Source organism: Callospermophilus lateralis, chromosome 11, assembly GCF_048772815.1.
Source record: "Callospermophilus lateralis isolate mCalLat2 chromosome 11, mCalLat2.hap1, whole genome shotgun sequence".
NCBI classification, from domain to species: domain Eukaryota; kingdom Metazoa; phylum Chordata; class Mammalia; order Rodentia; family Sciuridae; genus Callospermophilus; species Callospermophilus lateralis.
The window spans coordinates 84919423-84933958 of record NC_135315.1 but is presented as its reverse complement, the minus strand read 5'-3'; the positions used below and the strand labels follow the sequence as shown (position 1 = coordinate 84933958).

The 14536-nt window shown below is 35.2% G+C and overlaps 1 protein-coding gene across 1 annotated transcript in view; it reads left to right on the top strand.

Moving 5' to 3' along the window:
• The first annotated feature begins 315 nt into the window (after window positions 1-315).
• Window positions 316-14536, top strand: part of LOC143410245 (nucleotide sugar transporter SLC35D1-like) — a 42961-nt gene continuing 28740 nt past the window's right edge. Inside the window, exons 1-3 of the mRNA XM_076871013.1 lie at window positions 316-359; window positions 2484-2586; window positions 5680-5772. Of these exons, the coding sequence (XP_076727128.1) occupies window positions 316-359; window positions 2484-2586; window positions 5680-5772 (240 nt within the window). The remainder of the gene's footprint in view (window positions 360-2483; window positions 2587-5679; window positions 5773-14536) is intronic.

Genomic DNA, 14536 nt, shown 5'->3' with positions numbered 1-14536 from the left:
AAAACATTTTTAAAAGATAACAATGATTAGTATAAGAGGAATTTGGGGTGTATGTTATCCTTTTGTTTGCTTGCTTGTGGTTTTAATCTAAATTAGTAAAATTGAAAATAATGTTACTCATGCAACTAAGTCCAGAATCACAAAGATTCTTTTTCCCTTTAAAAGTAGCAAAAGCATCAAAAAGAATAAAATATTTAAAAAGCAAATTTAAAGCCTGTTCATTTTGCAGCATTTAAATTTGTTCCACATCTACTAAGGGATTACTTTAGCTAGTCTCATACAATTTGGATATACCAGATATATTAGGATAGGTAGATGACTGTATTTGCAATGATTATTGGAGCCTTTGTAGCTGCCAGGTAAGATGAGGGCCTATAAATAGCACATGAAAAATTGTCAATACATTTTGATAATAAATGATCAGTTACCAATCAGAATAATTTTTTGTAGCCTAAGTAAAAGTCGTGTCTTCTTCAGAAGTTAAATCTTTGGCTGTGTTAAGGTCAAGGCTGGCAAAATTAAAATTTTGGGGATTCTTAAATTCATGTAATTTAGGATTTGTTACTCTCCTGTACTTACTGAGCACATACTGTGTGCCACAAAATATTTTCAGCATTGAGCACATTATTTATGTATTCTTCATAGTGCTGAATGGTATGGGTATAATTTTCCGACGTTACAGTTAAAGGAAATTTAAAGTTCTATACTTGCTCAAGGTTGCACTGCTAATAAATGCTGGAATTTGAATGTGTGCCTGAATTCAGAGCCCATGCAATTTCATAAACCATGTGGCATTCTTTTACTTTGCAAATTTTTAAAGAAAATGGTGTCTGCTCTTTTGTGAGGTGAGGCAAATGACAATGAATACCTTGACTTATGGAATAATGAATAATATCATTGCTTTATTTGGCCTAACTTAAGATACATTACAGATGTCATTACTTAGTCTTATTAGATTACTGGAACATTTCCCCTTTTTATAAAAGTTCTAGTTTTAAAGTGTATGAGGAAAATACAAAGCAATGATAAATGTTTAAGGAGATGACTATGCTAATTGTTCTGATTTGATCATTATATATTGTGTATGTATAGAATTATCACACTATACACCCAAAATATACATGATTATTTTGATGCAGTTTAAAAACAAATAAAGAAAAAAAATTACATGGGGAAAATGTATACCCAAAGACAGAAAATGAAAATGATCACTAGAAGCCTGATACATTTTACTCAGCCCTGGTCATGCATAGATGGATTTACTGATGTCACAGATTCTACCTGACATACATTTACATCTGGGTATTCCAATGGATGGCTCATTTACTTTCATCATATCCTTGTGGTGTAACTGGGGGGAAGTATAATTTAAATTCTATTTTATCTTAGATCTCCAAGTGAAATTTCATTCTAAAAAAGAGAGGGTAGCAAAATTTGTTACCAGAATTTGTTTTTATAGCCAAATGTTGTATTTGTCTCCTTGGAGAAAAATTCTACACCAGGTATCTGCCTTTCTTTTAAAAGGTGTCCTGTTAACCTCTGAACATTTTGAAGCATTTCCTTGAAGCCAGTGAGATCCAAAATTGTACAACAGGTTTATTCAGGACTCACTTTGGCCTGCAGAAAGCTTTGAAGAGAGTTTCTAACTAGCCCTGCTTAATTAGAACCTTTGGCTTGTGAAAAAGATGGAGAAGAAGAGAACCTGAAGTTAGAGTGTTGCCATATGCTTGGATTAGGGGGTGTGCATTAGGCTAATCCTGTCTGAAACTGCAGCAGTATGCAGCTCCTCAGGTTTTGGTTCCATTTAGAGGTTCAGCTACAAGCATTGTAGTGTCTCTGCAAAGTCATAGAATGTGAGGACACCATTTTGGCTGGGGTGTTAAAGTACGCTGAAGGCATACTTTGCTCAGATTATTCATTTATTCCATTAAATTTACTGATTTCTTATCTTGTGCTTACTACCCTATTAAGTAGCAGAGATTTTCAATTTCCCCAGTCTCACTAGTTTTACCTCATTGAGTAAGTATTTGAGTTCCTACTATGTGCCCTCTCACAGCTTACTGTGATCCATACTTCAGAAATTCTGCCCAACTGCCTGTGGAAGTTAGTCCCATCTTTTTCGTGAACTTTTTGAAAAATGATATGTTAAGAACTTTTGATTTCCTTATTTGTGAAATTGATGCCTTCTGCCTGATTTGGTCTGACTTTGAATTCAGAACAGTTTACTATTAACTGGCATGATTGATTATTCCTTATGATGTGTTTAAGCATTAGTGTTTTTGTTTCTAAAATAATCCCTATTGAGTATGGAATTGCCAACTGTGACCAGGACTCAAGAAACACTAGTAGCTGATATAATAACCTAATGTTCATTTAGCTGGAAAAGAAATGTTCTTGCAAATATTGTAGTTCAGACCTATTAAAAATTAAATGCATGTTCTTTAAATCTAACTTATTCTTAAACTTTTGCTTATGTTTTGCAGCTCTGACTTGGCATTTGATCTGGAAGGATATGTTTTTATTCTGATAAACGATATACTGACAGCAGCAAATGGTGCATACATAAAACAAAAATTAGATTCAAAAGTAGGTAGCTATCTAAAACTTCTTTATTAGATATTTACTGATGTTGGGAATGGTAATAGCAATTCATGAGGGTAAAAAGTATGGAATAAAGAAAAGTACTTAGAAGAGATGGGAGAGACATGGGGGTTCTCTGAGGGTAAATGCCTATATTCTGGTGTTCACATAAGAAAGTTCTTTAATTAGCAATTAGGTTTTATTGATGGCTTTTGGGAAGGGATTATGGGAGTATTGACTTAGAGTGGGGTAGGAAGGTTACAAAGTTCATAGAGAAAAATGTCATAAATGCTCATGGCTCTGTTCTAAAGATACTTAGTGAGGGACCTGGAACAAGAGAAATATCCTGAAGCCTTTGGGCAATCTTGAAGGGAAGTGAGTGTTGGAAGGCGCTTGCAGAACAGGATGACCTTTGTGTACTTGCCCAACAAATGGTAGGAATCTTGAGGAAGCATTAGTTTCGCTCCCTCAAGGGTACTGCCAAGTTTCCTGGCTTGGATCTCATACGTGACCTTTGTACATCCAGCTCTTTGCCTTCTATTGGTGGCGTGGAATGAAGGCATTTCAGAATATTTTTTGTTTGTTTGCTATATACTTTGAGTATGCAAACATTAAATTTATTTTCAGATCAAGCCAGACCATCAGAAAGCTGAGTATTTGACCCACAATTCTTTTGATACATTGTGAGGTTGTATTACAGTAAAAAACAGGTATATAGAACTCAGCTTGCTGCATCATAGGGTTGTTTTTGAAGGAGTTGTTCTTGATTTCATAATGTACCCTAGGTGAGTACCCAAATGAGATATTTATCTTAGATGTCACCATAGTTTTTCCTGAGCAGCTGGTATGTTTTTATATCATAATTTAGTCTTATAACTGATGATGGTTTTATCTTATTTTCTACCCGTGTTTTATCTTCAGTCAGATGAACTTTTCTGCTTAGTTCTTTTTTTTAATATTTATTTTTTTAGTTGTAGTTGAATACAATATCTTTATTTTATTTATTTATTTTTATGTGGTGCTGAGGATTGAACCCAGGGCCTTGCACATGCTAGGCGAGTGTTCTACTGCTGAGCCACAATCCCCCATTCTGCTTAGTTCTTACTCTGCTATATTATACTTACAATATTTCTGAAATTACTTCAGGTCTTTTTTTTGAAATTCAGATGATAAATAAATATAAATATCCTGTTCAATAATTATAATAGTATTGAGTTGGAATCCTTTTGGCCAGGGCTTTGCCTTCTCCTCCAGAGAATTACAGATTGTGTGATTACCCTATTCATTTTCTCAGAGAATTTTTTAAAAAAATATCCTTGAAGAACTAGGGACAGTATAGATTTTTTTTCCTATACATTTTCTCTAAGTATGCCTTTTATGTCTCATCCTTCATTTATTTGCCTGATGACTGTATGATGATTGCATTTCAAAGGAAGATGCTAGTAAACATTTTTGCCTTTTTTAAGTAAAGAGAGCAGATAGAAGTTTGGTCTTATTCTGGTGTGTGTGTGTGTGTGTGTGTGTGTGTGTGTGTGTGTGTGTGTTTCCTTTTAATCCATTTACTGCTTTGGAGAATAAATACTAATTAAAACATTTATCCAGCAGCTTCAATTGTCTGAAGCAATGCTGTCCAATAGAATTTCTTTTGATGTTGGAAGTCTTCTTTATCTCTCTCTGCTGTTTGTTACTAATAGCCACGAGACATATGTGGATATTGAGCATTTAAAAAGTGACAGATATAATTGAGGAACTGAATTAGAAGCTTTATGTAATTATAATTAACTTTAAATAGATACATGTGGCTAGTGGCTACTATTTTTGAACAGTGCAGTCTAGAATACATCCTAGAACCTAGGGGGAAAAAAAAAGTTCAGAGTATTTTACTCCTAGGAGAGACATTTAGTTCTTCACTTAGAAATGACTTAGAACTTATTTACATTAGAACTTTTAAGCTCATTGATCTGCTTTTCGTTTCATGGATTACAATCAGCAAACTAGAAGTGGTGTTCTGTTTAGAGGCAAAGGCTTGCCAGTAGTGTAAAAGATAATCTGCAACAAGAGAAACAGAAAAACTCTGAAACAGACACAAATAATGATAAAAAAATAGCACAGGGGCTATTAAACAGCATTAAGGGCAGCACTGTATGAGAACATGCTATAGTAATGTGTGTTTATGATGATGCCCTAAGTAAAATTTAGTTGGTGTACTGTGTTTAAGAAGTTTGGGAGAGTTAGGTATGGTAGTACATGCCTGTAATCTCAGCAGCTCAGGAGTCTGAGGAGGAGAATCACAGGTTTAAGGCTAGCCTCAGCAACTTAGTGAGACCTGGTCTTAAAATTAAAAAAATAATAATAAACTATGAGGGTGTAGCTCAATGGTAAAGCACCTCTGGATTCAATCCCCAGTAACTTAAAAAAAAATTCAGGAGTTGGGAAGAAAGATACTCAAACAGGGCTGAGGTTGTGGCTCAGTGGTAGAGCAGTTGGCTAGTACGTGTGAGACACTGGGTTTGATCCTCAGCACTGCATAAAAATAAATAAATAAATAAAAGCATTGTGTCCATCTACATTAAAAAATATTTTAAAAAGTACTCAAAACATTTAAAATGTGAAAAGAAAACAGTTTTGGCATTTCTATTTTTGTTATTTATCAGTTATGTGAATGATGTGGATCATTTGTTTGCTTCTATATACATCCTCCATTCCTGGAGAGCACATGTCTCTGGCTGACTGGGCACCTATTCTTAAAGATTGCTTTGTTTCTCTATGGCTTTTTGCTTGCTGCCATGCAAAATGAGGCACACTTTTCAGTGATACTTGTGACCATAAACAATTAATTATTTGGTTTATCCTAGTATGGCCAACACGGAGATACTTTAAATAAATCATAAATTTTATTGCCTATAATTTCAGGACTACTTATAATCCTGGTCCTGTGAACATGAATCATACAGCATAAAGCTTAGTGCTGCATTTCAGACTTGAATGCATCTGTTGAAATTAAAGCCTTTTTAACTTAAGAAAGTCACACAAAATCATACATTATTATTATTATTATTATTATTATTATTATTATTATTATTATTATTATTATCCTAGGAGCTGGGGAAATATGGTCTTCTCTATTACAACGCACTGTTCATGATTCTGCCCACCCTGGCCATTGCATATTTCACAGGAGATGCACAAAAGGTAGGACTTTCTAATTATGGTTAAATGGCTTATGTTGATAAATTACTATATTGTTTTTGACCGAAAAAAAATAGACTGTGGGGTTGTTAAAAAGAAATGTGCTTATTAAGTAACTACACACTGAGAATTTACTCTTTAGTTTACTAATGTCATGCTAACTTCCTTCTTGGCATAAGTGCTGGAGAGTACTAAGGTGCCTCAAAATAGCTCTTGTCAACATAAAAATAGTCATGCTAACTAGAGTCCTTTTCATATATGCCAGAATAGAGGAAGGGAATTTTTACATTTTTGATTAAACTATAAAATAGGAATCTTAGCAAACTATCCTTGAGAAGCACAAGAATCTTGAAATAGTAAAAACTTCAAAACCCTAAGCAAGATTCTAGGCATCACTAGAATTTTGTTTCTCTGATAATTGTCATCCTGGCTTAAATTCCAAGTTGTTTTTTTTTTTCCTTAGGAGATACTTATTACTGTGTGGTGCCATGACCATATAAATAGAAACTAATGTTGGTAACCAATTTTCTGCAAATATTTAGTTAAGTAAATCCAAAATAGAGTACTAAAGTAAATCTAGAGAAGAATTTTTCTCTAAAATTAACCTGTATTCCTAGGGAAAAAGTTAATTCCATATTGTTAGAATTTATAACATTTTGCAAATCAAATTGAAATTCAGAATCCTACCAAGGATTTCTGTCCCAGATTCTTTCTGATAATCCCCCTGGCTAGTACTTCATCAAATACTTATTACTTATTCATTCTTAAGACAGTGATGATGCCCACAGATCAGTGAAGGCTGAAATAAAAGGTTTTTGAGAGCAGTTAGACTATTGAAAACTTGTTCTTGAAACAAAGGATACTGATAATTTATGAAATATAGTTACATAAGACCTCTTTATTTTAAATAATTTGCACATATCATTTTGAATAGATGTGTAAAGTTCTAATGATGTGACCTGCGTACTAGAAGATCTAGAAATGGCCCTCAAGTAGGAAACAGAGCTAACTGCTCTGACCAGTTGTGATGAGTAAATTTCTGTGACTGTGAAGAAAATGGTAGGAAAAACTAGCATTTTATGAATCTGTATTATCTGCTAGTTGCTTTCTATATATAACATGATAGCTTAGAAAGTTTACATTATCTCTAGTTTACTAATGTCAGAGTAGAGGTTCAGAGAAAGTAAATAACTTGCCCAAAGCCATACTAAGGGGTAGGGGGTATCGGGTGGGGGATGGGGGGTAATAGGATCAGAATTTAAACCCAAGCCTTATAGCAAAGACTAGGGTCTTTCCACAGTGGTCTGCTTCCTCCTAGCAAGACCCTGACTGTAGCACCCTTTACTCTTTGGAGTAAGAATGTGATGTAAAATGACCATCCCCTAATGGCAAGATTACAATTGTCTAGGCCAATTTGTATATGAGAAAGTTGGAAGAATTAATATGGTTAGGTATTTTAAGGACCTAGCAAAGACAGAATTTTCATTATATTAAAACTTTGACCTATTGCTTGTAGCTACTTGAAAAAATTGACCAAAGGAGCCATTTCTTCATTCCAGAATGATGACAATTTATGTAAAAAGTTATAATTCGCACATTTTGAAATTCAGTAACTCACATTCATTTTGAAATGCTTTAGTGTAGTTAAGAATATTTATTCATAGTGTGAAAATTTGCTTTGTCACCTATGTTAGATCTAGATTTCCTCCTATTCTTTTCTTCTATTTCTAAGCAGAAGAGTAGAATTTTGAATAATAGTCTTTTGTTTTTCCAATAAAAGTGTCAGGCAAAGTCAAGAAAGGTTTATTTTAGAAGAATAATGATTTTGAAGAATGTCAGTTCATTTAAATATTTTCCAGTTAGAATCATAAACTAATTTTAGAAATTGAACTCATTGTTTTATAGTGAAACTTCATCATTATTTTGGATTTTGTATAAATGTTTATTCTCATTCTTATTACTAATAAAACATTTATTGTGGTACAAATGGATATTGGCTTTCTTACAATCCAATGCTCTTTTTCTAAACATTCTTTCCTTAACATCTTCTCCTTCTCAACATTCTCATATAGTTAAAGACTATTGTATATCTCACTGTGTTAGACTCAAAAAATAAGAAAAAAGAAGCTGCAATAAAATGGTATCGTCTTTAAAGACCATACCATCTTATTAGGGAGCAGACTTGCCATTCTAAGAGCAACATACTCCTTATGGTTTAGATATAAGGTATCCCCCAAAAGCCTAGGTATGAGACAATATCAAAGTGCATGCCTATTAGTAAGTACTATGAGTATTCAGGTTAGGAAGAAAGTGGTGTGAGTTACATATCAATAATTGTTGTTTAGTGAGGTAGTTCTTGTTTTCTTTTTTGTTTATTTTTATTTTTTTTAGTTGTAGATGGACACAATGCCTTTATTTATTTATTTGTTTATTTATTTATTTATTATGTGGTGCTGAGAATCGAACCCAGTGCCTCACACTGGGTTTCATCTTTTTTTTTTCCTTTTCAATTCTTAGAAGAGCATCTGTGACATAATAAGCACTTAATATATATTCTTTGAAATAGCAGTGATTCTGTAACTGTAGGCAAGGTAGGGTGTGACTGGAGGGGGTGGGTCACTGGGGGTGTGCCTTGCCTTGGGGGCTTTTCTTTTGTCCTTGTGTAGGACCTTTTCCTCTTGACCACTCCTGAGCTGTTTCCCTCCACTGCACTCTTCTGCCATGATGTTCTGCCTCACCTCTGGCCCAGAACCATGGAACTGGCTATGTATGAACTGGCCATGTATGTATGAGTACCTGCTGGCAGGTACTCTACCACTGAGCCACAATCCCAGCCTAGTTCTTGTTTTCTTAAACACCAAATGCAATAAGCAGTTAGCCTGTTTTGGGGCTTGTTTTAGAGACAAGACTTACAAAGGTGGTTGAGTGATTATTTTTTTATTTAAAACAGTCTGTATGTCGTAGGTGGAAGCCTACATAACCCAGGGTGTCAAGGAGGCTCATAGTGTTCTACAAGAGGTCTGAGGTTTAGTTTTTCCACTGGAGGATTGATTTTCACAGTAGATAGTGGTTTGTTTGTCTGAAGCCTTATCCAAAAGGGTTTGCATTAAAGAATGGGATATATGGTAAGGTAAGAGTTTTCTCTGTTCTTTCAAAGACCATATTAAGTGCTTATTATGTGTCAGATGTTCTTCTAAGAGTGTGATTCATTGTCAGATTGTCAGTGTGCTTTTCTTCCTACATGTGCATATGTATATTTGGACAAACATGAGTGTTTATGCATACATTTTTAAATGAGGCTGTTGCCAAAAAACAATTTAAGACTGTTTCTGGCCATTAGAATACTTTACCTATTTGGTATGATGCCTTCTACCTGACAAGATACTTCAACATAAATAATTTCCACTGATCTTTGTTACATACCTCTGTAGTAGGTTGATATCTGTTTTTCAGAAGCTAGAAACATGCTCAAGCCCAGTTGGCAAGGTTCAAAACTAGAACCGGTCTGACTCCAGAACCCTTGCTTTTTGCCTGTGTATATGTATCTCCCCAAACTATCTGCTGTCCCTGACTTACAGTCTCCATTTGGGACTTCATGCAGGGACTTCTTGTAGGACAAGCCCTCAAATGTGAGAAATAACTCAATGGTGGTTAAAAGAGTAGTATTAGGAGTAATCAGCAACTTGTCCTTGTCATTAATTATTTACGAACAATCACTGTTCTTTCAAAGACCATATTAAGTGCTTATTATGTGTCAGATGCTCTTCTAAGAATTGAAAAGTAAAAAAAAAAAAAAAAAAAAAAAGACCAAGGTCTTTGCTTTAATTGTGTTTGGATTCCAGTGGGGTGAGATAGACTACACATAAATTATATACTAAGAGCAATGAAGAGAAGTAGAGCATGAGGAGAATGAAGGGAAGTACTGTTTTTAGTAAGTTAGCTAAGAAAGGTGTCTTTACAAGATTCATTTAAGCAGACATGAACTGAATGGATTGAGAAACCAATTTGTGTGGCTTTTTGGAGTGGAAGTAATCTAGATCTAGGTTGAGGAAAAAGAATGTTCTGAATCCTGAGAAATGAACTCTTAGCATTTTCTGAATGGGTACATATCAGGGAAAGCCAAGGTGGACCTTGAGAAAGGTGGAGGAGGAGAAATGAAAGGTGTGTTCCAGGCAGAACTAAGTATGAACACCGGCATAGATGCAAGTGTTGTTAGAAGATAGAAGTGTAAGACTCGGAGAGGCCTTGGAGAGCATCTGGTTCAAACCTTTTATTTCATAAGTGAGGAAATAGGGGCCAGAGAGGACCCAGGTCTAGATTTCCCAGATTTCCTGATTGTAAGACTGGTTCTGTCACTCTTCTCATTATACCACACCCTGTTTCCTTCTAAATTAGAACCAGTGCTAGATATTGGAATTTGAAATTTACTCTCCAAGTAATAACAAGTCCTTAAAAGCTAGTGATATAAGTGGTACAATGAAGAGAAATTTGGGCCTACGTGCAAAAAACCAGCATCCTCCAGGTCTGTCCCCATGCACTAGCTGATTTTGGATAAGTCCTTCTGCTCTCCCACTCTACTTTGTCATGTATAAAATGGGGAGGTTGGGATAAAATGTTCTCAAAGTAGGTCCTTTTCTGGGAAGAGACAGAATTTATGAGCAGTAAAAGTCATATTGGTGTGGACACTACTAGGCTGCTGTCCTCCCAGCTGGCCTGAATCTAGTGCTCCCAGATAATCAATGCTGATCAACTGCTTTCATCCGTGGGACTCCTGGCTCTCCTGAGCTTAGGCCACTTATTGCATGGAAGCTCTCTTTGTATTGAATGAAAAGGTCTCCGTGATGAGTGGTTAAATGTAAAAGCATGGTGCAAAGGGTAGGCTTTCTTTGAGTAAAATGAAACAAAAAATAAGACACACATAGTTTATTCACTTATTTCAATAAAGGAACTGGAAAAATTATATATGAAACTAATAAAGTAACCATCAATTTTTGCATTTGTGTGTGGGAATAGGTATATAGAAAAGAATGAAGGGACACTTCCAAACTCTTCATTTTTCTGAATTGTTTTTATTGTAGAATCATGTGAAGGTATTTAAAAACTGTACTTTATAAAGTGAACAATAAGAAAAATATTATTTTTTTGGAATAAATGATGAGTATTCTGTGATGAATTCTAACTTCAAAAATAACTGGGAAAGATAGAACAAATTTATTTGTTTGCATTTTTAGATTTGCAGATTCTTGACCTGGATGCAAACTAAAGCAAAATTTGAATTATTTTTCTCAAAGTCTCACTATTAACCTAAGTAGGCAAAGGAAGAAAAATTTTCCTCTGCTAGGGCAAAAATCCAACAAGAGGCTCTGAAAGGTCCAGAGAGGTATTTGACAGGATTGATACAATCTTTAAGAAAGAATTATAGGTTAAGGATGAAAGAACTAAATTACCTTAAAGACTAAAAGGCAAGTTCCAATTGAACAATGCATCCCAGTGAGCACATAGTACAAGGGAAAGCCTTGGGAAAGCATTCTCAGAAACTAGTCTGGTTGTATGTGTGTATGTGTGTGTGTATGTTTGTGTTTTAAAAGTTTATTCAAGGTTTGCAAGTCTTGCATTTACCTTGAACCAAAGAACCAATATTTTAGCACTTAATGTTTTTAAAATACATATCTTCTAAAATATTTTTAAAAGTCCCTACATATTATATGAAAACCAGCTTCCTGTTAATAAAAGATATCTAATTAATATAGGTAGAGGTGGAGTGGACATCACTTCACTAATGACTTTCCAAAGTGTCAGGACAGATTGTGTTTAAATTCATTAGTTGCTGCCTCCAAAAGGGAATGTTTGCAGCACAAAGCCAGTGATTCAGAGTCACGAGAGTTGGAGCTCTGCTTTCTGGCAGCACATTCTGCTAGGTACTCTCACGTAGGAATGGAAGAACAGACCTCTTGCTGTGAATCTCACAAGGCCAGTACTATAGGCACTGGGACATTGTATAATGTCTTCATTATATCACTGGTTATATTACATGACTTAGGGGAATGACAAGAAAAGTTGCCACACAAATCATCTGTCTGGAAGTGTCTCTTATGAAGCACTGCTGTTTAAATTATGAAAAAGTTTTAGGCTACTGGGGTAGCCTGTCCAGGGTGACTACTCTTGTTATTAGTCATTTTTGAGGATGTGACTTTTTCAACAGGAGCAAGAAACTTGGTTAGTAAGTTTAGTAAGTGTAGTTTTGCCATCATACATAGGTTTTATATTGGTGGCAGAGCACAGTGAGCAGCGAGATAGTGAAAATATCTGGGCTCATATACTCATTTAAGCTAGCATAAGGGGCAGAGCAGGAGAGGTAGAAAATGGTTATAATAGTGTCAAGGTGGGTAACCCAGCACCGCTGATTCTAGGAACTCACCTGACTTTCCCAAGGCAGGGAGAGAACTATGGCAGATCATTTGCACCACTAACATTATCTTTGTTCTGCCTTAGCAAGTTTCCTAGCAGTTTACTTTTAGAAAAGGCCACATTTTTTTCTCAATAGTTTTTTTTTAAGAGAAAGAAATTTCAAAATAGATTTACATCATTTACAACCTTTTTACCATGATGTTCTATATAGAGTATAGGAAGCCTAAAGTGTTTGTTAAGATTTTTCAAGGTAAGCAGGGAGAATCAAAACACAGAAAATGTCTCATTTATACTTCAGATTTTAGTTTGCATATAAAATAAGTTATTTACTTTTTGTTTAGCAAGTTTCCCTGGAAGTGGAAATGGTTGCACTTGAGACTGAAATGCACAATGAAATTATTCCACGTTTCTCTTTAGATCAGGAGTGGTGAATCAGTGCAGATATTATCCTGTGCTCTTATGGACAAGGACAAATAGTCACAGTACTTTCCTTTTTGAGCCTGGACATAGCCTCAGAATGTTTCCCATTACAGTGTTTCAGACAGCCAGAATTAATCAATCAGAGCTGGTACAAAAGAAAAAAACTTGAGGGCACAGTGGTTCATGCCTATAATCCCAGTGTCTCTGGAGACTGAAACAGGAGGATGGTGAGTTCAAAGCTAGCCTCAGCAAAAGCAAGGTGCTAAGCAAATTAATAAGACCCTGTCTCTAAATAAAATACAAAATAGGGTTGGGGATGTGGCTCAGTGGTTGAGTGCCCCTCAGATCAATCCCTGGTACCAAAGGAAAAAAAAAAAGACAAAATCTGATTGTATTCCTGGATTAGATTTTAGTTTTATTATTGTATGTCATTTTAGTGCTTAATCTTACTCAGATACTCCCTAAATCTTTTAATTTCCTTTATCTAAGCAAGTAAAGAATAAATTTTATAGTTAAACTTTTCTGTTTCAAATATTTTTATTTAACTAAAAATCTTACACAGAACATGGTAGGTCCATATAACCTTTGCCCTTTGATTGTATGACACTCTTTTCACTCCTGGAGATTTTGACCCGTGGAATTACGGGATACCACCAGCACCTGTAGAGGTGGAGACTTCATTCAAAACAGAAGGAAGCCTAAGAAAGCATCTTTGTATGTTCAGTCTGTAACCACAGCCACCACTTAGCCAAGATTGCAGATCATGGAGCTTGTGGCAGAGTCCTATTTAGTTCTGTGTTACGCACAGAATGACCAGTCAGGTCATTCTCGTCACAGTGACTCTTTATCAGAGTTTTCTCTAGAGGCAGAAGTTTTGTTTTGTTTAAACATTTTATTTTTCCTGATTAAAAAAAGTACATGATCATTGTGCCTTCTGTATCTCCTGTCATAGGGAAAATAAAAAGGTTTGCCTGTTGGGGCTGTGGGTGTCGCTTAATGGTAGAGCACTTGCCTAGCATGTGTATGGCCCTGCGTTCAATACCCAGAACCTTAAAAACAAAATTTTTCTTCCCTGCAAATCTACCACCATGAGTTAATAATGGTAGTGGTGGAAGCTTAAGTAAATAATCTCTTCTGTTTATAAATTCAGTATATATTTATATAATTTATATATCTTATTTTATTCTCCCAATTGTTTCTAACAAAAAGCAGAAGGAGCAGATTGTTTTCTACCTTTGTAATATAGACAAGGGCTCATAGAGGTTATATGACTTTATTATGACCTCACAGAAAGTTAATGCAGAGTTACAAGTAGAACTCCTGCTTTTGACTCACTGATCTGATAAGAGTAGCCATTGAGTAGAAAAACTTGTGTTGTTTCCCAGAAGTATAGATAGAAGGACTGTAGGCTGTGGAACTGAACAAGCTCTTACTAGCTGAATAATTTTGGAAAAGTTACTGAATATTTCTGAGTCTGGCACATAGGAAGCTTGTAATAAGTGGTAGCTTTTATTGCTTTCTTAATGCTGTTCTTATGGCAGATAGCAGGGAGGTGGGCTCTTGAGGTGACTGAATGGGTCATATTTGTCCTTCAGCTGTACTTTCAAATGGCTGCTGCTGATTTTGTTGCTGTCAAAGATCTATTATTGTGGTGAAGTAGAGGAATGCAGCAGGCTACTTGTGCCATAGACTGGCTTTCTTCAGACATAGGCCAAATACTTAGGGAAATGGGGAAAATAAATCCTCTGAGAATTATTTTTCTGTTTTTGAATTGTGTAAATAGAATAATGGCCATAAGATTTATTTTAATATTCTACAGAATAGTTACTGTATCCCCAAAGGGGGCCTATGCAGTATATATTTGGGGCATTTTTCCTGAATAAAATTTAATGTTCATTGTAAAGAGCCATGGACTTGCAATGTGTAGATTTGAGTCTAA